Consider the following 27,551-nt stretch of genomic DNA (forward strand, 5'->3'; position numbering starts at 1 on the left):
CGCAGGGCGCGGGCGCTCCCCGGCCGGCGCCGGGGGGGACTGCCCCGCGCACCGCCCGCCCACCCGGGGCCCCCGCCCGCCGCCGCCCGCGTCCTTCCCCAGCTGTTCTCCGCCGTCCCAGCCATGGCTTCGCGCCTCCTACGCGCGTCCCTGCGCTCGTGGGGCCGCCGGGGCGCGCCGTGTCCCCCGCGGGCCGCGAGGTGAGTGCCCCCCGGCTCCGGCTGCCCGGCTCCGGGGGCTGCGGGGCCCGGACGGCGACACCCACCCTCCCCGGGGGGCCTGGGACCACGCTGCAAGCGCGCGCGACCCGGGGCTGGGGTTGTCACGGGAGAGGGTGGCCGAAGGGGCTGGGGCCGGGTGGGACCCACGTGGACCGTGGGAAAGCCGAAAAGGGGGGCTCGCCAAACCTGCCCTCTCCCCCTCCACCCCGGACGGCCAGACCTGGGGACCGCACGGCGGGCGGGGCGGGTGGCCACCCCCGTCCCCACCGGCGCTGAGCTTGGCCTGCGCCTTCGGCTTTGCAGCGGCGGCGATTCCGCGCCCCCAGTGCCCCGGGCGCGACTCCCACCCCCTCGCGGGCCTGCAGGAAACGCTGGCCTGACCTGGACAGAGGTCTCCCCGAAGGCCTGCCCACGGCCCGTCAGACAGGGACATTCACTTGAGATTTACTAACAAGTGCTTTAATTCATAAAACGCAGAGGAATGAGTGGAGACCGTTTCTAAGCGGCTCAGTGGTTATTAAAGTGGTGTTTTTGAGATCAAAAGCTTAAGATGTTGTCTTACTATAAAATTCATTCAGTGGAGAGACCGGAATCACTGAAGATCCACTGTTAATGGCCTAACAGGGCAGATAAACTAGGAGAGCAATGGCCAGTTTATTCAGCACAGGTTCCTTGGTCTTTAAAGTAAGAAATGGATGTTCCAACAGACTTGCTGCCACATGCTTTTATTTCACTCCCACTGCAAATTCTCTCTGAAACACTTTTGACTGAACGGAAAGCCTGCGTTCTTCCTGGCACTGCATCCACTTTCCTTGCCCTGGTGTATTTTATGTAGAAACATTCCAAAGGTTTCCTTAACATAACATGGGAAATAAAAAGCTTAAGATCCAGGCAGGCTTGAATGTAAATTCTGCTTTTTTATTTACTAATTATTTTGACAGATGATTCAGTGTCTTAAAGCACCAGTTTCGTAACCTCAGCACATTTTTTCCCCTGAGGAAAAATCCCAAATATGGAAAACCTACATGGACAAATGTGTTCATTACAGTTTTATTTCTACTAGCAAGAAATTGGAACCAATCGTTTTAATTATAGGATAAACTAATTGTAGTATATTTGATGGGACATGACAGGGATCTGCAAGGATCCTGCATGTCTTGGTCCCATTACCTCGACCTCATCTACTGCTGTTCTCACTCTGTTCACTCCACCCACACGTGGCCCCTCGCTTGATCTAGAACACATCCAATATCATCTTGCCCCACAGCCTTTGCTTTAATTTTATTATTGGCCTAACATTCTTTTATGCCTGCAGTCTGCTTGGCTAACTCAAGCATCTTTAAGCATTTGCTCAGATCTCATTTTTCTAACTTAACCTACTCTGACTGCACTTTCATACTATAACTTTTGTTTTTGGTTGGTTCCAGATACATACACAGTCTGACCCCTGCTCTGCTTTTCTTTTCTATAGTATTTATCACCTTCTAACATATTATAAAATTTGTTTCTTTAATTTATTGATCATTTACTAGTATTTAGTCTTCCCTTCTAGAAAGTAAGCCTGAAGACAGGGATCTTTGTTTTGCTCACTATTGTATCCCAAGTTACCTGAACAGTGTCTAATATATAATAGGCACTCAGAAAGTATTTGTTGACTAAATGAATGAATAAGCCATTAAAAATGATCTTGATTGACAAAGTAGCAACCAGAATACTTTTATGAAGACAAAAGGCAGACTGAGTATAGAAATTGTAGTAGTAAATGTTCACAACTAAAGATTACCACTTAAAAGTCGCCTCAGACTGTATTAACAAATTAAAACTCAACTGAAAAAAAAAAACATATAAAAGACAAACCTAAGGCAAAATGACACAAAATGTATATTCAGTGTATTAGTCAGCTCAGGCCGCCATAACAAAATACCATAGATTGGGTAATTTAAACATCAGAAATTTATTTCTCATCATTCTAGGCAGGGGTGGGGAACCGTTTTTCTGCCAGGGGCCATTTGGATATTTATAACATCATTCATGGGCCCTACAAAATTGTCAACTTAAAAATCAGCTATGAAAAAAGCTTCTAGATTCATTGGATTTCGAGTCCCGCCTGTGGTTGCCTTGGCAGGGCCAGGCCAAATGACTTTGAGGGCCATATACAGGGGCAGCCGGACACTCCCCGCCCCTGCTCTAGAGGCTGAATAGTTCAAGACCAAGGTGCTGGCCAATTCAGTTCCTAGTGAGGACTCTCTCGCTGGCCTGTAGATGGCCGCCTTCTCTCTGTGTTCTCATATGGCCTCCCCTTGGTGCTTTTGCACAGGGACAGAGAGATCTTGCTCTTCCTCTTATAACACCATCAATCCTCTTGGATTAGGACCCCACCCTAATGACCTCTTTTAACCGTAATTACTCCTCAAAGCCTATCTCCAAATACAGTCACTTTGGGAGTTAGAACCTCAACACATGAATTTGGGTGGGGACACAATTCAGTTGATAGCATTAAACAAAGAGAGATAAACCAGAACAAAATAATGCACTTCAGAGAGGAAAAAAAGAGATTGAAACAAGTTAATTGCCAATAAACAAGGCTGTGTTTTTTCTGAACAAAGACTTAAAAGCAGGGTCCAACTAAGGAAGAGAGAAACCCACAACAGAAGTTCATGCAAAACAATAAAACGTTTTTTAGATGTGAGCTTGGAAGTGTACAAAGTGATACATATATTTTCAAAATGTCTTAAAGATTTTTCCATGTTGTTCAGTGACATTAATTTGAGTATGAAGAGTAGCAGTTTACTTGATTTTCTTCATGTGTATGTTTTTTTAGATGTTCTCATTCCGGAGGAGAGGGACGTCTCGAAACGTCTTCTGCTAAAAATTTAACCGATATAGGAATTAGAAGAATCTTCTCTTCAGAGCATGACATTTTCCGGGAAAGTGTAAGGAAGTTTTTTCAAGAAGAAGTGATTCCTCATCACACAGAGTAAGTGGCACATTTTTCTTTAAACAAATGTACACTGGGAGTACAATGAGGACCCCTTATTTCCTAGAATGCTGTGTTGTTCTATAGAAAAAATATTGTGTTCAGTGCTTTATTAACTTTTTTTTACTGTCTTCATTATAATACCATAAAATCACAGGATTTTTAAGCTAGTTCAGAGCTTTGTAAATGAAATTTAAACTTTACAGTTCTAAGGTAAGGGCTGTTGGTCAAAAGGTACGAATTTCCCGCTATAAAATAAATAAGTCGCAGGGATGTGATGTACAGCATGGTGACTATAGTTAATGCTACTGTTTTGCATATTTGAACAGTGATCCTAAAAGTTCTCAACACAAGAAACAAAAATTGTAGCTATGTATGGGGACAAATGTAAACTAAACTTATTGTGGTAATCATTTTGCAGTATATACAAATAACAAATTATATTGTACATCTGAAACTAATATAATTTTATGCAATATAATTGACATATACATATATGAGATATAATTGACATATACATATACATATATGTCATACATACATATATCTCAATTTAAAAAAATTTGAAAATCTACAAATCTAAGAATAATATGTTTGAAAACCGGTGAAGTGGTAATAAAATGTCAGTTTCATATTCTTTCTTTTCCTGCTTCATCAATGAATTAAAATATGTAAAAGTTCAAAAGACCAGCATCATGCAAATCTTGGTAGGCACCTAGCTACCTCAAGGTATTTTTATTACTGCATGAGATTAATTAATTTATGATCACCTACCATATTGACTAAAAACTGTCATTTCTATTAAAATAGGATTTTGCTATGTTTTCAAAATTTACTCAATGCCAATACTTTCCTACAATTGGAATGGTTTTTAAAAATTATTTAGAAATAGCTTCCATTAAGTTTTTATTAACACTTCTTGGTAAGACTGACCAAAACTAGCTAAATTGTGGTGCCGTACATAACTAGTCTTTGGTGAAAAGCAGCTAGCTTCTTAAAGACAGAAGAAAGGTAGTATATTTCACTCTAAGAGAATTTTTTGTTCATTTCTGACTCTTTTAAGTTCCAGTCCAGAAAACTGTTGATGAGAACTCGAAGTAAAAATGATAGATGTCGACAAATTGGACTCGATAATAAAAATATTTCCAAAGCTACTTCAGGCAGTATACAAACACACCAAAACAACACATGGCAATCAAACTCTTCCCTTTAAAATTTCTTGAGGTATCTGTATTTCCCTTTAATCAGTATCTTCAAAAACCTGTATGTTACTTACTATACCTAACTACCACTTTTTTAAAATTTCTCAGATCCTTTAACTATCTCCAGCCAGCCAGATCTTTCATCACTGCATTCTCATTTTTAAAGAAGAAAAGCAGAGGTTGTACAATCCTGCCCAAACATATCCTTTCAGAAGTTCATTTGGCAGAGCTGTGCTGCAAGGCCCTTCTGCTCCTATTTAAACTGTAATAATGGTGACTGCTCTTGTCTTTATATACACTCTTTATATACACTTATCCCATAAGTTCAGCACTTTAAGGAAATATGCAGAAGGCAGTTGTCTTTATGGGACAGGTTGGGCAAATTCCATGACAATATGACACAACTAAGCACACCAAGAGTAACAGCTGAGAGGGACCGCGCCCAGGAAAATCAGTGGACAAAACTCACAGGTCCTTTAAATGGTAAGGGTGTGGAGCAGGAAGAAGTGGCGGATATGAAGCAGTGAGGGAGGGAACAACAAGAGGAGAAATAAGAAATGAGTCAGGTGCAAATAGAAGGCTTTGGGCGACGTTGACCACAATGACCTTAAATTAAAAGAGCATTTCTGCACAAAATCGTTCATGGATTGCAATGGTCACCTTTTAAAATAATATATATATTTTAAAAAGGCTTTTAAAACTTTTGTTATTTGCAGGTGGGAGAAAGCTGGAGAAGTGAGCAGGGAGCTTTGGGAAAAAGCTGGAAAACAAGGACTGCTCGGTGTCAACATTGCAGAGCGTCATGGTGGCATTGGTGGGGACTTATACTCGGCCGCTGTCGTTTGGGAGGAGCAGTAAGTATGGGGACATTTGAATTGAGTCTTGTTTGTAAGCACTCTGCTCAACGTTCTGATGATAAAGTACGCTCTCTAATCTTTTTATGAGATTGAAAATTCAGTGTGAAGTGTGAAGGTTTATACCACCCATATACTCTTGCAATTTATTAAATGTAGGAAAGTAGGAAAATCCCCCTTTATGTTCTTTAAATAGGTGCTGTTGAAAATTAGATAGTTTCATTTGTAATTGACCTATTTGGTTATTTTCCTCTCTTTTAAAAAGATTTGAAAGAGCATAGGAAAGTGGAAAAATATTTCCATCAAATATACTAAAAGTTTAAAATACAAGAACAAATAAAGATTTTAGTTGATAAATGGGCAAAAGATTTAAACCAGCAATTCAGCAAAAAAGAAATGCAAAGCCCGGCCAGCATGGCTCAGCAGGGGAGCATCGACATATGATCCAGGAGATCTTGGTTCAGTTCCCAGTCAGGGCACATGCCCGGGTTGCGGGCTCAACCCTCAGTAGGGGGCATGCAGGAGGCAGCTGACCAATGACTCTCCCATCATTGATGTTTCTATCTCTTTCCCTCTCCCTCCCGTTGAAATCAATAAAGACATATTTAAAAATAAAAATAAATGAAAATGAAATGCAAATACATTTTTTAGGTGAAAAAAATTCATCCTTACTACCAATCAAATGCAAACTAAATTAACTGGGAATATCATTTTGAGTATCTCCAAAAGTTAGTGAAAACAAAAAATTGTAATACCCATTGCTGACAAGGTTGCAGTGAAAGTGACATACTCATATACTCTTGGTGGCATTATAAAGTAGAACAATAAATGTGAGGATTAAAAATGTGGACGCATATAAAAAATGAAAATATTTCTGCTCTTTGATCCAGGATGCCGCTATGGGAAATTTATCTTAAGGAAATAATTAAACAGGAAAATATATCAGCTATGTAGAGAAATAATTATCATGTTAGATTACAATACCCCAAATTTGGAAGCAACCTGAATGTCTGGCAATGGGGAAATGAAAAGATAAATGATGGTACATACGCAACTTATAATATTTTGTAGCTATTGAAGATTATTATTACGACAACTATGTAAAAAATTGGATTTTTTCATATAATTTAAAAGAAGACAGGTAAATGCAAAATTCATACTATGACTGCAGCTATATTAGAATATATTGTTATGGTAAAGGTAATTTGCCATAATGAAAATAGTTGCTGTGTTAGATAATACAGTTGTAGGTGATTAATGTCTTTAAATGTTGTATCTTTTAATTTACTAAGTAAGTTTTCATCGAGCTTTATTAGAGTACTATTATTATGTTAGAGCCAGAAATGGGAAGAACAGTAAAAACTAAGAGAGAAAGCCTTCAGGAACTTTATAGGTTTGGGGAGAGACAGGCTATTATAACAGTAAGACCTTTAATATTTTTTGTTGTTTTAATTCAAAATCAAAGAAACAAAAAACAGAACAAAATAACTATTTTGTGCTTTAACTTTTCTTTTCTTTTTTTTTTCCTAAGAGCATATTCAAATTGTACAGGCCCAGGTTTTAGTCTTCATTCAGACATTGTCATGCCCTATATTGCAAACTATGGCTCAGAAGAACAGATTAAGCGCTTCATCCCCCAGATGACTGCTGGGAAATGTATTGGTGCCATAGCAATGACAGAGCCTGGGGCCGGAAGGTAAACGATCACTCATTTGGTTTTGAAGTCTAGGAAGCAATGGTCTGATAGCAAATATTGTCTACTTGCCTCATACAAAACCGTGAGCAATATGCTAGGAGGAATACGAAGAGGAATACAGTGTACAGTATTCACACCTTCAGGTAACTTCAAACTCCAGTAGGGAAATAAGGCTTTATATGCAAACAGCAATAGAGCAGATTGTAATACCTGCTTGAGATCTTGTTTACATAGTGTAACGTAAGTAAAATGGTAAGATATGTGTTGATTTTGGACACGATGAATTTTAGATGTGGTGTGGCATTCACACGGAACTGTTCGGCAGGCTCTTAAAATATGGATTTGGAACTCCGGACATAGGCTGGAGTGGCAATAGGTTTTAAAAGCCTTTCATAGAAATGAGTAAGTTTATTTATTCAGTCATTTGGCAGTTACTTAGTAAGACCTGTGAGTGTGCCATGTATACAGTGGTGAGCAAAACAGATGCAGCCTATGTTCTTATTGAGGAGAATGACAAATAAACATATATTCACAATTATAAATTGTGATAAGTACTATGAAGAAAACGAGGTACTATGCTAGAGACTAATGGTGCATGTGAGTTCTATAGGGAAGGGAAAAACAAACTTAGATATGAGTGCTAGAGAACGCCTATTAAAAATTTGTTATATTTACACTGAGATCTGATGAGTAAGAAATAACCAGTTACTCAAGAACGGGGTGAAAAACTTCCACGTGATGGAACTGGCTTTTAAGGTGAAAAGTGAAAGGGTGCTAAGCTTGAGTATTATGTTTGCCTTAAACCTGTGCCAAAAAATATGGCAACAGAGACAGAAGGATTGAGTTTGAGGGAAATCTAGACAAGTGTTCCTTCATTGGCACAAGAGGAAGTGAGTTTGAAAAGGCCGTAGGATCAGGCTAGTTTATGTGATTTTAAATCATATAATCATTTCTATAAATGATCTAGAATATAATATATTACATACAAGGTTTTTAGTGCATTTGTGTGAGCATTTCTCATATTAAAGATCAATTTTTATAATGTTGGAGCCAGTTTGAATTATCGTATTATATACGTACCTAACAACATTGGCGTACCTCAATTTTTATTAATTAATGACATATTTACCCTTTTTTTCAATTCCAGTGATCTACAAGGAGTAAGAACAAATGCCAAAAAGGATGGAAGTGACTGGATTCTGAATGGCAGCAAGGTGTGTAAAGAGGGGCTTTCGTAGCCCTTCTCCCAGAGTCATGACATGGGTAACAGTGTCTCGACTATTGATTATTGATTCTGTCATACCTAGGGAGACTCACACAGGAACTGAGATTATTTCAGTTCACACAGGAATTGAGTTGTCCTGTTTTGGAGACAGTTAGAATTTTGCAACATTTATATTACATAATATCTGTTCCATTTCTGTGTTTCATTTTGCATGCCCCCTCACTAATATAGAAAATATCATCAAACCAGAAAAGGGGAAGTGAAGGCTCACATTGTCCCAAATATGGGACAAACAATAGTTAATGAATTTGGTGGTGATGAGAAACTGGGGAAAACGCTTTCTTGTATTATCAAGAAGAGTTTCCAAAGATCTTAGGAGGGAGAGAGAAATCTTTGATAGAATTTGAGAGCCCTTCAGTCCTTCTGAAAACCACATCAACCCACTGATAAAATTGGAAAGCTTCTCCAGTTAAGGTTACAAACAGGCTTGAGAGTAAACATATCCCTTAGAATCTAATATCACTGATGGCAGAGGATTTGTTTACCTAAAACTGTATCCGGTATACACTCAGTAAATGTTCCTTGTTGACTGTTTATTTCACCTCATTTTCTGTAAGGCCTGCATAGCCTTCATTCTTTGAAGCATTGGGTTATTTTCTTTCTACTCTAATAACTTTACATATAAATAATTAACGCTTCGGATACTTGGATAGAATATAGAGTTATAATACATGTCTTGTCTGATTTAGTCTTCTTGTATATACTTTCCCGCAATCATGACTTGCACATGGACTTGGGTTGTTGAGGAGCATCACATTGTACTTGGGGTTTTTCAGGTATTCATTACTAATGGGTGGATGAGTGACGTCGTGATTGTAGTGGCAGTCACAAATCGTGAAGCTCGCACTCCTGCCCACGGCATCAGCCTTTTTCTGGTGGAAGACGGAATGAAAGGATTTATCAAGGGACGAAAGCTACAAAAAATGGGAATGAAAGCCCAGGTAAGTCATAATATAAGTCATGTTTAGGTAATAACAAGTTACTCAGTTTTTATTAATAAATTATTTGTAAATAATTGAATTTATTTGATTATGCCTTACATATAGAACTGCATAACGCATAATCATACCTTCCAAAGCTGAATTCTTAAAATATACTTTTCAGAAATGACAATGATTTTTTTCACCGTTCATGCATCTTTATCTCTTTCTGGTGGTTGGCAATGAAAGTGAATCAGGATGTTTTAAATATCTGCTTTGAAATGGCAAAATTAACTAAATGATAATAGGCCATCTATTTATGAAATTGATTAAAGAAAATTATGAAATAAAAACAAAATTTTTTCTATTATTTTATTACTGAAAAGAAAAACATTTTACTTAATAAATATGCATTAGAAACCCCAGTCCTCAGGACCTACAAAACTGGGCAATATTGGAGCTAGAATGATGGTGTATTGCAGTGGAAAAGCCAGAAGTTTTGGAATCAGATGAACCTGGCTTAGAATCTCTGTTTTACCACTTACTAATTGTGTTCATTAACCACTCCAGCTTGGCTCCCAGTTTGGTTTTTCAATGGAAATAATCTCCTTATCAGGTTATAGTGAGATTTAAATGAAATAATTCTTTACTTAACTCTATGATCTCTTAGGACACGGCAGAATTATTCTTTGAAGACGTACGGCTGCCAGCTAGTGCCCTCCTTGGAGAAGAGAATAAGGGCTTCTATTACCTCATGCAAGAGCTTCCACAGGTGAGAAGTATTAAGGATTCAGTCTTTTAATTAGATAATAGACTAATAGAATAATATAGAACTATATCAGTCCATCCATACAGAACTTGTGGTATAGCCAATTCTTTGTCTATAACTTAAAGTCTTAAAAAATATATGAATTTTGTAAGCTAGACAAGTAAATAACTGAACTCGGGGATATTCAGTCAAAGCTTGTAAGTGACTAGGGAAAACAGGTATTTCAGTTCTTTGATTCCTTCTTGGAATGATTTTAGCTTCTGAAGCACAAGTCAAGAATTTTTATCTCAACCAAGGTGATTTCCTCTCCGAGAGGCCTAATAGTGCCCTCTTCAGGAAAGTAGCAACTTGGAATGAAATCTGGCATGCCTCGGGTTTTCAGAGGAGATGATGTGTCATTTCTTTTGCCTTTCTTTGGCTGCCTGTGTGTATACTTCAGTCCCAAGTTCCTTCTGGGTAGATTATGCCCTCTTCTCACTCACATGATGAAGGGAAAAAGAAAAAAAAGAATTTTTATCTCTTTGTAAAGAAATATCAAGCCAAGCCATTGGCAGTTTTTTTTTGTTTTTGTTTTTAAAATAATACCTGGAAATTAAAGGAGAAAACTGTTAAGTTCAGACTAAATAGTTTTAGCCACATAGGGTTAGCCCTCACATCTGTGTTGTTGGATTATGGTTGCTGAGTGATCATTGAGCCTTTCAGGCCAGCATAAGAGGCTGCATCTGTCTAGTAACTGCCACAGTGGGCTAGATATGAAATTGGGGACAAAGGCTAGGAACACTAGCACAGAAACGGAATATGAAAATTGCCAGCAAGATGGAATTAAACCAACTGTGAATACTTTTACACTAATAGGCAGAATTTAACCTGTGCACTTTAAAATGATGTTTTCCACAGATATTGTGGGATATGTGCTGTGCAGAGATCAATAAATAAAAATCAACAACTTCAGAATTTTTTTTCTCATAGATGAATAAAGAGAAGAGGGAATTTAATAAATTATGTATATATCTATATATTCAATCATAAAAATAAAGGATTTGTTTTAGGGAGCTATTACAGATATGTCAAAATATTCTTATAGAAAGTTAAGAAATAAATTAATTGGAGTTTTATAAAGATTATTTATGGATTTATTTTCATTGAAATTATGTGAAAATCACTTGTGTAATTAGAATAATGTCCAAGACCTAATTTTTGTTTTATAGGAAAGACTTTTGATTGCTGAGTTAGGAATTTCAGCTAGTGAATTCATGTTTGAAGAAACTAGGAACTACGTTAAACAAAGAAAAGCTTTTGGGAAAACAGTTGCACATATACAGGTAAGTTTGTTGTCATTGTTTAGTATTAGATGATACCAGTTTACCCTTCTGAAATGCGTCTAGGTTCAACGTAAATATGGAGTAATTTTCATCGAGGTGGTATTAGAATCCGTAGAAGTGGATGAGATCACTGAGGGAGAGAGTAGATAGTAAGAGAAGAAGAGATCCTAGGACAGAATCCTGAGAAAAAAATTACAGAATTTAAAGGTGAAATAGGAGAGTAAGAGCATATAAAGGCAACTGAAAATGAACACCTAAAAAGGAGAAAGCAAATAAGGCAGGTGTCACAGAAGCTGAGAAAAAAGAATTTCAACTAGGAGGAAGTAGGGCCAAGGCTGCTTGGAAGGAAAATAAGAGGAAAATCAAAGAGTGCCTGCTGGACATGATGATATGGAAGTTATTTTGTAAGAGCCATTAATGGACTCTCTGGGGCTGGTGCCAGACTAGAGTGAGTAGAGGAGTAAATGGAAATGAGGAAGAAAAGATACTGATGGCAGGCAACTCTTTCCTGACTTTCACTCTGAATATTAACTGGAGAGAAGGATGGTAACTGGAAGGGCAAGATGAGGAGGGCGTGGAGGGAGTGCGGGGAGGAATATTTGGCGTTAAGTGAGATATTTAGAGATTATAAATTTTTTTTATTATTATTACTAGAATGAAAATGCTGGAGCATATGTCAAGAACTAGAAAAATTATTTAGTAAAGAGGGAAAGATTGTAGGTATGAACCAGATAATTAACTGCATATGATCTGTGAGAAAGTATAAGACTGTAGGTGCCAAAGCACATGGAAAGATAGGCCTTCCCATCCCAACAGCAGAGGTGCTTCCTCCATTGTAACAGGAAGAAAAGAGGAAAGGATGGGCATGGGTTCAGCTCTATTGGTAGAAAATTGCAAAAGCTCTCTTCTGAAGACTTGCATTTCTTTACATAATAATAGAGAAGAAAGATGTGAATGAATGAGGGATGCCAGTGTCAGAGAAGAGTAAGGAAGATTTGAAATACCCTATTCTGAGTGAAAGATTGAACTAACTAGAGAAACATGGTGATCCTGCTATCAATATTGAGGACCCAGATGAAGTTAGTAATCATGAATTTATAGGGGTACCTTCTGCTTTTTTGTGTATCAGCTTTTCTAGAAGGATTTAGCTGCCTAGGTTTGAGCACAGAGAAAGTGGATGATGGTGTTTAATTAAGTTTAGGTTTTGCCAGGAAGTCTAAGGTGTTTTCAGAAGAATTCAGTATATGGTGGCCATGACCACTAAATATGCCAATCAAATTTTAGATCCTCTAGTGTCACCTTAAATGAAGGAACAGTTTATAAACAATGCAATTGTCAAATTGATAAAACATTTTACCAGCAAAAATCCTGAATTTGGAAATCTACTTGAAAAGTTTTAAGCAGAATTGTAACCGAACACAGGTTTGGATGCCTGCCCCAAAGAAAGCCAAACTCATCAGTCAGACAGGTGCTGGTGAGAACAAAAGTGGTTTATTCAAGTGCCAGCAACCTAAGAAGATGGGGACTCTCGTCCCAAAGCCCATCTTAACATCTCAGTGTAGGCAAGGGTTTTTATCAGGAGGGAGATGAAAAGTAGAACAAAGAAATCGGGGTGGGAGGTTGAAAGTTCTCTACGTATAAGTCAGCATAGTCCAATGATTATCTCAAAACTGCTCAAGTGAAGGTCCAGTTTTTATTGTTGAGAGTCAGCAAGTCTCCTGGAGCCAGAATGTTTGGTTGCTGTAGTCAACCTCCTTCCCTGAAGCTAGTTCCTGTAATATGCTCAAAAGGCTATTAGCAATTTTTGGCAGGCATGACAAACCAGGCTTGTGCTTGAAGGCATACCTCCTCTTCCCTGATTAGGGGACAGGCATTGTTTGTTATATGTTATTTAATCAAGAAGGTTATTTTGTTGGTTAGCATAGGATTTCATATATCCTCCATAATAGAATGACTTGGCTGAAAGGCTTTGTGAAGGCAAAAAGGAGAGATGAAACACTTTGGTAGCTTTTTAGAATCAGCATTATACAGAATAAGGCAGTTGTGGTTTAAATCCTAGCATAGCTACTTGAATTTCTGTGGTCAAAGCAAGTTGTATTATCTCCCTTAGAAATATTTTCTTTTTTTTAAGATGTGAATAATATCACCTCATAGACTACTATGAGGATTAGATGAGGTAATACACATAAAGTGCTCAGAATATTGTCTGGCAACATAAGCACGCATTAAATTAATTTTTATCTCCCCTTATTTAATGTCTTCTTCCATTTTGTTCCAATAAAGGGAGTCTTCTTTATCAACTTTTCTTGTTCCTGGTTTGGACCACCTCCATGTCATTTTGGGACCTATTTGCTACCTATATGTTCATCAAGTAAACTTTTTCCATTCTGAAAAAAACTTTACATCCTAACTTTCTTATTAACATAACACATCTAAATACAGTTGTTCTGAATTAGTAAAAATGAGGCACACACCTAATCAAGAAAACATTTTTAAAAACAGTATGATTTGACCTCCCTAGATATTATACTTTATATTCCCTTTCATTTATGTATTACTGATTTACATATATCAGTGACTCTCAATTACTGCCCCTTTCCCCCAGGCATTTCAAAGAGTCAAGGAGGATGGTGCAGAGACTGGCGATGTAAGCCCTGAAGGCCAGTGTTCTTAAATGTTCTGTAATTCAGAGATCACTCTATATAACAACTAATTGTCTCATTCAAAACGCTAGCAGCCTCCCATTGAAAAATATTGACATACATGATTTATTTCTTTTTGTTTCACTGAGAAAATATGTATTGATTGCCTTCTAAAAGTTATGTCCTCAGATGTAATGTCATAGGTATGACTCTGGAAGTACACACTCTAGGCTTCTAGCAGTATGAAGGGAGCGATACCACTGGGTGTCACTCTGTGACTTCCCAACTGTACCCAAAATGAGATTAGTGTCCTTTGTTTCTGAAATCCATCCACCACCACTTTTACATAAAAAATGTTTATTAAAACACTGCTTCCTTTAGACTTATTCTGAATACTGTAAAAAATGAACTAAACAGACACATTTTTCATCCCCTTGAAAATATACAATTCCCGTGTTTGTGGAATTCATATCAAATCACAACAAAGATGACTATATTTCCCAGATTGTAAAATTCAGAATGTTAAATGTGGTTTGGCATTTCCTGGACATTAAATGTGAAGGAAATATTTATTAATATACATATATATGCATATAATAGCAAAAAGAGAATAGTTTTAATCCTTTTCAAAGTAGGTGCCTTTTTTAGATTGACTTCTTTCAGAGGTCGTTTACTAAAATTTCACTAGGGGGCAGTAGCAATCTGCTTCCACCGGTATATTATTGACACAAGCAGTATCTTTCAAGTAAATGTATTGTTTTGAGATTTCTGCGATATTTCTTCTAATTTTCCTGTTTTATCTAGATTAAGTATCTTTGAATCATATTATCATATTCAATCTAGAAATTTAATGTATTCAGAGAAGATGAATGCCCAGTACATACCTCCACAGCTTATTCTAGAGCTGGATACACTGTTTCTAGTTATTAAATTGAAATAGAAGACTTTTAAATGCCATATTATACTTAGCCAAATGTCATTTTATGAGCACAGAACAATTCCATTTTCCTTCTATTTTTTATCCTTGAATTTTGAAGATTTTGGCCCTTTCTGATCATTTGGATGTATTTCCCCAAAATTTATTTTCTTTTTAAGATGGCGAGCTACTATACTTAGCCCTGGCTGGGTATCTCAGTCGTTTAGAGTGACATTCTGATACCCCAAGATTTCAGCTTTGATCCCTGACCAGAGCACATACAGGAATCAACCAATAAGTGCATAAATAAGTGGAACAACAAATCACTGTTTCTCTCTCTCTCTCAAATCAATCAATAAAATTTTTTTTAAAAGATGGAGACCTATCATACTTAAGTAGTTATAGGATTTCTATTTTTTATTCATACTTTCCATATTTGATGTTAAGTCTTATGATTTCCCATGGAAATAGATAATAAAACAGTAAAATTCAGATATTAAATAATGATAATGACTGTCATTTATCATTATTTTGCATTGTGCTTATGTGCCAGACATTGCTAAATGGATTGTCTCATTTTTTTACAGCAACTCTAAATAATAAATATTATATGTATCCTTATTTTACAGATTGAGGCATAGAGAGGTTAAGTAACTTGCCCAAGATTACACAGATATTCTAACTCCAGAACCTACACTCTTAACTCAGGCACTAGTTGTACTACCTGGACATTAAGGTAGATAGACTTTTTTTTTCTTTTTCCTTCCCTTCATTTACCCATGTTCAATGAATTGAAAATGTAGTGTTCTTTTCGAATGCACGCTTTAGTTATTTCCTGGGTGGTATGTGCTCTTGATTCTAAGGACACAAAGTATTAGAAAAAGGAATAAGAGAGGAAAAAAATAACACTTCTTTCTTATATTCCTCCAATAAGGGAATATCCAGTTCTTAAGACCTTGAGTGTAGGATTCATTAACTACAAAGTTAGATAGTAAAACCTAAGATGTTATATTTTATATTTCAGGCATAATATATGAGAGTACAACTAATGGTGTTTAAATGGAATACCTGGCTCAATAACTTTCCAAGGTGTCTTCCATTTCCACAATTCTACAATTCTGAGAATTTTGTCATCCAGAACTCTGAAAGAGACTCTTGTCTGGTCTACTTAGTAACTTCAGGGAATTTTTTTTTAATGCAAGCTGCAATATTATCTATTAGCGACTGTTAATGAATATTAAAAAGTGTTGTATGAGCATGTTGATCATTCACAAAAAAGCATCTTGCTAATAATGCGTGGTACAATTAGTAGCTGGCATTCATTAGAGAATAATTTCTAAAAGTATGACACAGTGTCTCAAGAGCAAAGACCAGATCTGCATAGTAACACCCAAATCAATACCAAGAATATGTAAATATTTAATCTCTTTATCTCCAGAGGGTAAATTATGTACTCTTGGAGGCATTAATTCCTTCAGACCTCTGGACCTCACTGAATGTGCTGACACAAGAATTCTAAATGAGCCCATCCCAGTCTGAAGTTTAACTTCAGCCCCTGGAAGCTCCCAGCATTCCCACTAGAACAGCTCTCCTATGAGAGAGTGGGGCTTAGAGACCTTGATTCTCTCCCATAAATAGTGCATACATTCTCAAATGTGCCATCCACGGCGGTGTGGGTAGGGCAAAAATATCTTGAGACTTGTCAGGTTCCTCCTTGTTTTCCAAATGAAGTGTCATTGAACTAAACCAGAAGTAGGCTCAGATCTGAGTTTCAGGGGTTTTCATGGAACATATCTTCATCTGTTCCCAACATATAGAAGAGTATTTCCCCACCTTTTTTCATTCCTTGTTTCATCTTTAGTTTTTCTATGAGTAAACTTAGATAGGTGGGTGGGAGTGGAAAACTTTGTGCTGATTAAAGGGTAGAGAGTTGGCCTAATTAAATGAATAGACAGGGAAACAGAAAAAGTAATGGAAAGAATGAGAAGAGAAGGAGGGTTTGATGTTCTGAATTAGAGGCCAAGGTACAGAGGTGGGAAAAGTGTGTCATCAGCCTTCTCACTGCTTGGTTTTGGAATCGTTAGATGCCAGTCACATTGTCTGTTTCTAGAACAGGGTGGTATAAAATCAAGGTAAAGGCAGTCGGTTGGGTTTCTCATCAGCACAGCAGTTATGAGGCTACACTCACGAGGAATCTGTCCATCAGCGTGCCTTCTCCACCTGACACACCCAGATCCTGCCTGGTCCTGGGTCTAACTGGACTCCTTTTCTTCTCTTTTCCAGAAATGGAAAGTACCCAAACTTTCCCCACCACAATGATACTGAAAGGCTCTGTTTTGTGGCTTGAGAATTGTCGTAAGCAGTAATTAAGGCAGCAGGCGCTGAGACTCTGGTCCCCAGAGCCTTCCTTTGAGAATTCAGTCATGGCTTTGGACTTGCCAGTGTATAGATGGGTTACATTTAATTTCTAGTGTAAGTTTCACTGAGTCCCCTTTGTCACTAACTTCCATGCCTTTTATTAGCCACAGTGCAGGTCTCGCTCAAATATTCCACAGCAGAATGATCAGAACTCTATTTCTGTCTGAATTTCCACAAGGAAAGCTGGACTTTGAACCTAAGAGGTCAATTAATGCAGTGTATTTTTGGAGGTTACCCAAAGTGGAAAGCCAGTATTTCAAATCTAAGCCAGGTTCTGAAGGAGGTTCAGGGGTTGGTGCCACAAAGGCCAGGTGTAAACTTAAAGTTCAAAGTATGAGAGCCAAGAGCCAGGGCTGCAAGAAAATTTGACTGAAGTGAGAGTAGTTGAGAATGATTGAGGATGGTCTAGATGGGATGATTTCCCAGAATACTGTTGGTGGTCTATGGCCAGCAGGAGGCGGTAGGTAGGCATATTAGTGTTGACACGTCCTGGCCATTCGGTTCAAGCTAGAGAGACTGTTAGACAAGCTATTGAGAGAGATAAGAGGAAAGGTGGGGAGAATTCAGAAGAGGTTGGGGGGTGCTGGACTCTGATCTCTTGAGATCTCACTTCTGTTACTCTTCTATTGCATTTTACAGATCTAGATTAAATACTTTGCAATATGACATACTATTTTTGATGTTGTCACTCTAATTTGTTACTTTATTACTTTATTCCAAGACGAAGAGGCAGAAAGGAGAAATGTGATTACTTAATTTCACTAATAGGGAAAACTTCATGGATTTAGATTCCAGAGGAAAATAGTTTTCAACAGTTGTACCTACAGGACTGTACCACAAGATGGTGCTCACCCATCAGTCATGCTGTTTCTTCAAGAAGCTTCCCTAAATGGTCTAAATGTTTAAATCTAAAACATAAGATAGTTATGTATTTATTTTCGCATCTTTCCTTTTAGTACAAGTTTCCTTGGCAATGAAATACAGTGGGTTTTCAATTTAAGCTCTTTCATTAACATATGCCTGTTTCTTTGTTGGGGAAAAAACCCAGTAATTCCACTTTTGTTTTGCTCGAAAATCTGTTATTATGTAACTTTTAATATGCTAGGTAGCTCAAAACATACTCTTCTACTGTGCTCATTTTTATCTCTCATTTCCTTTAAATTCAAGACGGTGCAGCATAAGCTAGCAGAATTAAAAACACACATTTGTGTAACCAGAGCTTTTGTGGACAGCTGTCTCCAGCTGCATGAAAAGAAACGTCTGGACTCGGCCTCGGCTTCCATGGCGAAATACTGGTATGTGTGCTACAGTAATTAAAACGTGGTGTTTGCTCAGACTGTTATGGTGTTCTTCCAACTTTAAAGCCAGCCTTGAGGGTCTTAAAGGAAGAATGCTGGGTAAATGAAAACTAGCAATAACAACCAACTTATAAAAAAGGCTGAAAGGTCCCATTAAGATTATTTATAATGTGCTAAAAATTACTCCAGTTGTTATTAACTTTTAGCATGCCATTGAAAATAAAATACTGAGAGACTGAAGAAGGATGACTGATTAGTTTGTTTAAGTTTAATTTCAAATTATCTGAAGAGTAGCAGTATAGTGAGACCAAAAATTTACAGTAAAACTTCAAGTCCTGAAGTAGTCCCAATACTTTCATTTAATAACGGTCGTTAAATTTAATTCTGTCTGAGACAACATTTTGATATCTGTGAAATGAGTAGCTTGGACAAGATTTTCCTATTTAAGGTATTTTTCAGATCAGAGAAAAATTTCTGAAGACTTGACTGTCCAATCAAAAGTTGCACATGCTCTATTAAGTGAAAGGAAAAAATCTTCTACTAAGTTCAGAAAAACTTTCATTTATATTAAAGATGATTAGCAGTGGTTTATGAGTTGATTGAAAAAAGATTCCTATAAGGTTTTTGTGTATTTTAAGATGTAAGAACATAGTTTAAATCAGATTCTGGACATGGGTTTGGTTTCCTCTGTTTTAAAAGCAAACATTCTCACATCTCATTAGCCCAAAAATAACCTAGAAAAAATTCCTCTCATTATTCATTAACCTGTGTTCAGTTCAGTCAGAAGTAGAATGGGAAATATGCAGAATAGTGCTTCATGTAGTGATTCCAAAATAATAGAATTGCCAGGTTGATGTGGAATTATTAGGAACTTGCACTTTTGGGGAAGTGACATATTATTTCTATTTCTACTTCTATTTCTATTTATAGCAAGTTTTTTGACTAGTTTAAAAAGTGTAAAAATAACTTTAGATATTTTTGGAAAAAAAGATATTTGGATAGCTATGGACCTCACTGTTCTTGAAAACACCTGGTTTATAGACAGACTGGTTTTTCATATTGAAACAGAGGAAACAACTAATTATAGCCCCAAAAATATTTCACTAAAATAGTTGCCAAATACAAAAATTTATAGAATCCCAAATATTGTCAGCCTTGAGTCTTGTCTGTTAATTATTATATTGTTATTGTATTTGGGGGGAATATCCTCGCCTGTCCTATGACTTAAGAATTATTTTTAATAGAAAAATGTGCCCATGCTTACCTTTGCTTTGTTTCCTGTTATTGAAAAATAAGTTGAAAATAATTTTGAACTAACTTATCTTTTATGTGACGATGAATAAAAATCCCTTAGTGATAGTTGACATTATTGTGATAAGATCAGAAAATAATATTTCTCAAGTATTTCATATTAATATATATATACTTCAAGGACAGTAATTCCCAAATAATCTTTAATAAGTCTCCTATATGATGGCATGCATTTTAATAGTAGTGAGGCCTCAGGTTTTCAATTTTACTTTCAGTTTATTTCTGAAAATCCTAAAAAAAAAAAAAAAAAAAATGTTTTTCAGTTACTTGAATTCAAACTTACAGCCTTCAGGTAGGAAGTGACATCTTTGGAGAAAAAAAAGACATAATTGAAAGGCAAAAGGAAATGGATGGCTGTATAATTATACAGTTAACTTAGATCATATAAAGAATCTAAATAAAGTAGACCAAATTCACGTTTTTACTATGTCCCTTTCAGGCATAAAGTAGCTGAAACCTAACAGTCTAGGCTTTCCACATTTTGTATCTAGCCTTAACAAAAACTCAGCCAGAAATATAATTGATGAAGAAAGTATTCATTAGGTGAAAATTCTCCTGAGATTTATTTCATATGTAATTTACACACAATTACAATTATATCTCTGGTTGGCAATTTTTAATTGTTTGATAAGTGTATGCATTCGATAGAGAATTTGTTTTCTGATTGTGAAGCACCTCATGCAAATCCGTCTCCAATGTCCTTTCCTCTTTTTCTTTTCTTCATCTAGGGCATCTGAATTACAAAACAGTGTAGCTTATGACTGCGTGCAGCTCCACGGAGGCTGGGGGTACATGTGGGAGTACCCCATTGCAAAGTGAGTATGGCTGCTCTCTTACACTCCTCTGGATGATGTGAGGAGAAAGGAAAATCACTGTACTTTGTACATCAAAGGGAAGGTGCAAAATCTGCATTTTTCAACTGACTACAGAGTGTATTCAAGCTGATGGAAACAGCTTTATGTTATTGGCTCACCCCTAGGATTTTATCATTTTTAAAGATAGTGAGAAGACCATTATTCTAAAGCTTGATGCTTGGCTTTATTTGAATTGTTACACAGGACTAATATCACGTTTGAAATAGTTGAGGAATGTTATATTTTATAGAGTAACCGTAATTATTCAGGTTATTTCTAGCCTTCTGTGACAGACAATGCACAGCAAACACGCTTTTACATTTATCTTAGGTACAAGTGTTTTCGATCCCAACAGGATGGCGTCCACAAAGTAGTACTGCTAGTTCAGAAGCGTGGCCCTCGCCGGTTGGCATAGTGGCTGGAGTCGGCCTGCGGGGCGATCCCCGCCGAGGGCACATGCCCCGGTCGTAGGCTCCATCGCCGCCCTCGTCAGGGGAGGCAGCCAGAGGATGTGCCTCTCTCATGTCGATGTTTCTCTCCCTCCCCCTTTCCACTGTCTCTGAAAAGCAATGGAAAGAATATCCTCAGGTGAAGATTAAAAAAAAAAAAGTCAAACCAAAAAAAAGTATGCATATTTTAAATTTTTATAATTTCCACACTATTTCCTCCAGCTAGTAGCAACTCCTAGTCAAGTGAACAAAGCCTGATGACTTACCCTCCTAAGCTATGAATGTTAGGGCCTTTTAAACTTTGTGCTCTCCTAATGGGTAAAAAAGTAGGCTATTGCCCGGCCGGGCGGGGCTCAGCGGTGGAGCATCAACCTGGGATCTAGGAGATCACGGTTGGATTCCCGGTCAGGGCACATGCCCGGGGTTGCGGGCTCCATCCCCAGCAGGGGGCGTGCAGGAGGCAGCAGATCAATGACTCTCTCATCACTGATGTCTCTCTCTCTCTCTCTCTCCCTCTCCCTTCCTTTCTCTGAAATCAATAAAGACATATTTAAAAGGAAGAGAAAAAAAGTAGGTTATTATTCTTCCTTTAATTTGCCTTGACTATTAGCTATTTTATTTTATCCCACCCTGGTAAGAACACTTAGCATGAGATCGGCCCTCTTCACAGACTTTAAGTGTCCTCTGGAGTATTGTAAACTGTAGGTACCAGGTTGTGGTACGGCCCTCTAGAGCGATTCGTGTTGCTTATTGAAACTTTAAGCCCATTGATTAGTAACTCCCCATCTTCCCCTCCCTTCGCCCCCGGCCACCGCCATTCCTCGTTGATTCTGTGAACTTTGCTATTTTAGAGAAGTCACGTAGGTGGAACCAGTGAAGGGTCGGTCTTCCTGGGCCTGGCTCTGTTCACCCGGCAGAATGCCTTCAAGGGTCTCTCGGACCGCCTCATGCTGCGTTTCCTGGTTAAGGCTGACTAGCGGCCCACTGTGTGTGTGCACTTCCCTCATCCGTTTATCTGTCCGTGAACAGCTAGGTGGTTTCCACACCCTGGCTCCTGTGCAGAATACTGCAGTGAACTGCGAGTGCTGGTATTGCTTGCAGGTCATGATTTCAGTTCTTTTGAATAAATTCCTACCAATGGGACTCCCGGATCGTACAGTAGTTTCATTTAACTTTTTAAGGACCCTGCATGCTGTTTTCCGTAGCAGCGACGCCGTTTCGCATTCCCTGCAGCCTCAGGCACGCGTCCCAGTTCCTCTACCTCCTTGTCAGTACTCGAGGTGCTATCTCATTGTGGTTGGATTTGCACTTCCCTGATGGTTAGTGACGCTGAGCATTTTTCATATACCTGTTGGTCGATTATATGTCTTCTATAGAAATGCCACTTTTTTAAAACTGAAAAAAAAGGGGGGGGAAGGCCCTACAGAAAAATCAGCCTGCATATGAAAAGGACCTATGTTTTTGTATCTTAAGTATTCAATTATTTTTCTCTAAAAAAACAAGCCAAAAGTGTTAATTTTTTTCAAATAGAATTTTATTTCCTTTGAATTGAATTAAATTAAATTAAATACACCTTTTTAGGGTATTACATATGAATATTCTTGTTATAAGTTCAAAGCAGTACCAGTTTGTCAAAAGGCAGAATCCTCTCTCGTATTTCTTCCTTCGTCTTCATAATTTCTTCTTTCCCTCTTATCTCCCCATGGCAATTCTCCTTATCACTTTAGAAAATATATTTTCCTCTTATTTAGCAATATTTTCAGTTTATAAAATTTTCCTAAGGAAGTTTTTTGCTATATCAAGAGAAGTCCAATTTAGTTCTGAATCTGAGAATGAGAAAGCTGTGGACTCCTAAACACTTTTTCTAATTTTAATCTAAATACAGATATCTAAAGAAAAAATTAGCAAAGTAGTATTCAAACTAACTTTCAAATTTGTCATTTTGGCAAGCATAACTGAAAACATTTGATACACTTATAGTCCTACATGAGGAAAATAAACATATTGTTAAAGTTACATTAAGAATAGAAGCTTCAGCATAGTTGTAATTTACTAATTTTATGTAGCCATTGGGCAGCTCATAAAGCTTTAATCACAGGATATATATAATTTATAACCTTTTATAAAAACTCAGCAATAAGTAGAGCTTTTTCCTTCCTTGGGAATGTAGGCATGAAGTAGCTAAGTGATTCCTTTCTTTAAAATCAATCTTTGGATTTGGATCTTGGTATATCCTTTTAGAACTACTTCAAACAGGCCTTAATCAAAAGCAAATTTATTTTTTTATGTGTGCATAGTCATGAAACCAAAAGTAAACACTGAGTTATGGTAGCACAAATTAAATTATCACTGACATCTTACCTGAGCATTTTCATGTTTTACTCACAATATTAATCTATTCACAATACTCACTCTGCTAGGGCAGTAAAATAATAATGGGTGTTTACATTTTTCTACTCAACTGTGCAGTTAGAGCTGCGGCTGGGACAAGTGGTGGCTCAGTGTTCGTCTGGTGTAGTTCAGGTTCTGAGAGAGGCACAGTAGGTGAAGAGGAGCCAGCCATGTGCACGGCCCAAGCGGCCATTCCTTCAGCTCAGCAGCAGGCAAAAACTGTGGCTTAATGGCTCAATACTTGAACCCCCTGGACATTTTCTTTTTTTCTTTTTTTTAATATATCTTTATTGATTTCAGAGAGAGGAAAGGAGAGGGAGAGAGAGAGGTAGAAACATCAATGATGAGAGAGTCATTGATCGAGCCCGCAACCCGGGCATGTGCCCTGACCGGGAATCGAACCCCGATCGCCTGGATCCCAGGTCGACGCTCAACCGCTGAGCCACCGGCCGGGCAATTTCCCCCTGGACATTTTCAACTAGACTGCTCTTTTTCTCCCCAAGACACAGGGAAGGAATTTCTTTATAAAATAACAAGAGAGAAAGTAATAGATAATATATTTTTTTAAAAGTTACTAGACACATTAGGCAGTATGTGGGTGTGTTCAGACTGTGATTTAATAGAAACAAAATTGTTCTGTTTGTGTTTCTTATGTCCTCAGATGAAGGTATATTTTGTGTGTGTGTGTGTGTTTCTGAGTCTTGGTTTCACAGATAAGAAAGGTGCTTGTTTTGTTTTGTTTTGTTTCATTTTATTTGTTTTTAAGGAACTACTCTTTAGCATGCGTTTCCTTCAGTCTTATTCAGCAGGCTTGGGGCCTGTGAGAGGTGAGGCTTAAATTCATCTTTGCCGTTCCAGGATTCTCTGCCATGCTAGGAAGAGCAGCCTGAGATGTAGAGCTTCATCATCTGTGTGGTTAAACATTTATTCTGCTGCCTTTCTCTGTTAATTTTAGTTGATGACTTAAATTTAATTAGTAACCTATAAAAGGTCTACTGATCTCTGTCATTACCAATTCCATTGGAACTTCTGTAATGTGAAAAAAAAAAAAAATGCCCAACCCAGTCTAAAAATGTCTAAAAGCACCGAGATTGCTCAAGCAGACTGAAATGCTAGGCGGTCCCCTAAATGCAAGGGCTGGGTTTTGTGGGCAACAATGGAATCTGTTCGAAAGAAAAAATATCTATTTGAAAACACCAATGCCTCTAGATTTAAGTTTCTTCAGAAAGTTGGTATTGAGACACTGAAATTCCTTTGTGATACAATAAATCAAATCCGTAAATATTTACTGAGTGCTTACTCTTTGCAGGGTCCCATGATGAGTATAGAAGAGGAAAAGTCCAGAATTGGTCATGTTCCCAGAGAGCTAGCTCATTTCATGTCTCAAAAATTCACTTTAAAAAACAAACAGATTTTATGCTTGAAAAAGAAATGCCTTTGAACTTATCTACTAGTAAAGTCCAAAGCTCAATAACTAGTCCTACATGCCTGTGTCAATGAAAATATTGTGATATAATAAAAAAGATACTTGCCAAAGTGGCAGGATACCTACCTTCTCATTCCAGCCTGCCAATTATCTATTTGACCATTAACTAGCAACCATTAATTAGTAGTAAATGTATTAACTTCTCTGTACCTCAGCTCCTTTACCTGCAAAACAATGTAATATTTATTCTCCCTGATCCCAGAGCTGAAAGGGTAAAGTGAGACAAGAAAAGGTAAAAACAGCTACACAGTGAGTGTCACGGTTACTGTCATTGCCACCAAAAGTGAATTTTTAATAACTTCTTTTTCCTGTTAGTGGACTCAGCCACTCGGTATTTTAACCTGATACATTACTGGAGTGACTAGTAACCATTTCTAAAAAATAAGTTACTTGTTAACTTTGTGGGAATAATATTTTCTAAAGCATCAGTTTATACCCCTGATGGCAGCAGCCGTGGTGGGAATCTAAAGGGATGTTAGAAAATATATACTTTTTTCTCTCTTATTTTCTACAAAACCAGTGGATTTCAACTTCTTTGAGAATCATTAAAGATAACAAGAAATTAAAACATTCTATCAATATCTAAATCTAAATGACCTTTTTAAGAATGCTATTATATGTGCTGAATTTTACAAAATTAAACCAAACAGAACCTTATAAATGTTATTTTGAGTTTGTAATCTCTTCAAGCTAACTAAAACAAAGGTATACAGATGATCACTATCTTAACAGAATTTTGTAATTATACCAATCGAGAATGAAAATGCCATACTGGGAAAAAAATAATTATGAAAAACTTTTATTGTTTGGATTTTATTAAATGAATACTTTAAAATAATTAATAGTTATGTGGTGAGACAAAATTTCTAATATCTTTTATATATTTGTTCAATCATCTTCTGATTTATCCAGAGCTTACGTGGATGCCCGAGTGCAGCCAATCTATGGTGGTACCAACGAAATAATGAAGGAGCTGATTGCCAGAGACATTGTCCGAGACAAATAGGCATCTGCCCACATCCTGGAATCCTATTACAACTAATCTGGTTTTAAGTCTGCTCAAGATAAAATGCAGCCTGGAAAGGGAGAAAACACTACACATGTTTTCAAATGTTCTCTTATAGAAAAAAAAAAAATTCAAATGCAAATATAAGATTGACACAATGGGAGAAGAAATCTTTGAATCCAAAGATTCTAAAATTCTCCGACATAAGGTTTAACTTCTAATTTTTATATAGCTAAAAGGCAAAGATTTGCTGATTCTAGAAGCCTTAGTATTTCATTTTTACTCTAAAAGTCTAAAAAAAATAATGCTTCAGTCTTTAAAATTGAGGCAGAAATAATTTTGTTATTATACTACAAAAACATTAATAGTATTTACAGTATATTAGCTTTGAAAGGAAAAAATATATATAATTTAGAATAGTAAATCATTTCAGCTATTTTTTGCTCCAAATTCTCCAGAACAGTAGAACTCTACCAGCCTAGCCTAAGCCTCTGTTTTTAAGTAATGGAACCCTTTCTTCAAACAAAAACTTATGCAGAGAGTTGCTGTAAAATGGTGATGAATGAAGAGCTGCTCCAGTTGAATCAGGAAGCCTTCCTAGGACTAGCTAAGCATTTGCCTAACCCTGCTGGACAGTGCTGTTTGTTCCCGCATCTGCTGACACCTGGGCTTTCAACAGATATCCATCTCAGTTTTATTGAAGAACATAGAATAATCCATCATCCTCTAGCTTAAAGTTATTGGTGTATTTTATCAGTATCAAAACAGTGACTTATTTTGGAGCAGTCTACTTTTTAAACTAATTTAATGAATACTTTGTGCCTTTTATATGCCAGGCTGTTAAAAATATGATGACAAATGAAACTGGCAAGATGCCTACTAATAAATAAATAAACAATAAGTTATAATAAATGATGTAAGAAATAAACAAGAAAATTTCAAACCATAAGTGCAATGAAAGAAAGAAACATTTCAAATAGTAAAGTGAGGAAACCATATTTAAGACAAAAGTAATTGTCATCATAAAATAAACCGTTAATTTAATTTGTAAACTGTTAGCATCATTTCAATACTGTTTTTCTTTGTATATACTGGTGAAACAGTGAATAAAGTAGTTTTTAAATGGAAACAAATATATGTATTCTTGGTGTTGTTGGTATTAAACATTATTTTTTAATGCAGTGATTGCCAGCTTGAGTTCTTACTCAGATACATTAAATACCTCGAAAATGAATTAAAATATTTTATGAGATACTACTGTATTTGCAGCTTTCACCTCCTTCATACTACCAGGAAACAATATAGGATCGGACGGACCAATCCTCTCCCCTCAGCACCTTTCCCTTCCTTTCCCAATCTTAAAAGAAACTAGATTTTAGGAATACAACATCTTTAGGATGCAAAGCAAACGAGCGCAGTAGAAGAAGCCTGCTGTGTATGTCGAGGCAGACAGACCTGGGTTTGAATGATAACTCCATTATTTAGGAGCCATTGGATCTTGGGCAATTTCTTTAACTTCTTAGGATTGTTTCAA

The 27,551-nt window shown here is 37.2% G+C and overlaps 1 protein-coding gene across 1 annotated transcript; it reads left to right on the forward strand.

The window, feature by feature from the left end:
* Positions 1-31: 31 nt before the first annotated feature.
* On the forward strand, positions 32-27,278 carry ACADL (acyl-CoA dehydrogenase long chain). Its single transcript, XM_081141977.1, has 11 exons — positions 32-200; positions 3,043-3,198; positions 5,117-5,254; positions 6,786-6,950; positions 8,098-8,164; positions 9,012-9,176; positions 9,826-9,927; positions 11,133-11,246; positions 18,390-18,517; positions 20,560-20,646; positions 25,924-27,278. The coding sequence occupies exons 1-11, from the start codon at positions 124-126 to the stop codon at positions 26,015-26,017; spliced, it is 1,293 nt and encodes a 430-aa protein (XP_080998103.1). The 5' UTR covers positions 32-123; the 3' UTR covers positions 26,018-27,278.
* Positions 27,279-27,551: the final 273 nt, after the last annotated feature.

The sequence above is a fragment of the Miniopterus schreibersii genome (assembly GCF_964146895.1).
Source record: "Miniopterus schreibersii genome assembly, chromosome: 7".
In the NCBI taxonomy this organism is placed as follows: domain Eukaryota; kingdom Metazoa; phylum Chordata; class Mammalia; order Chiroptera; family Miniopteridae; genus Miniopterus; species Miniopterus schreibersii.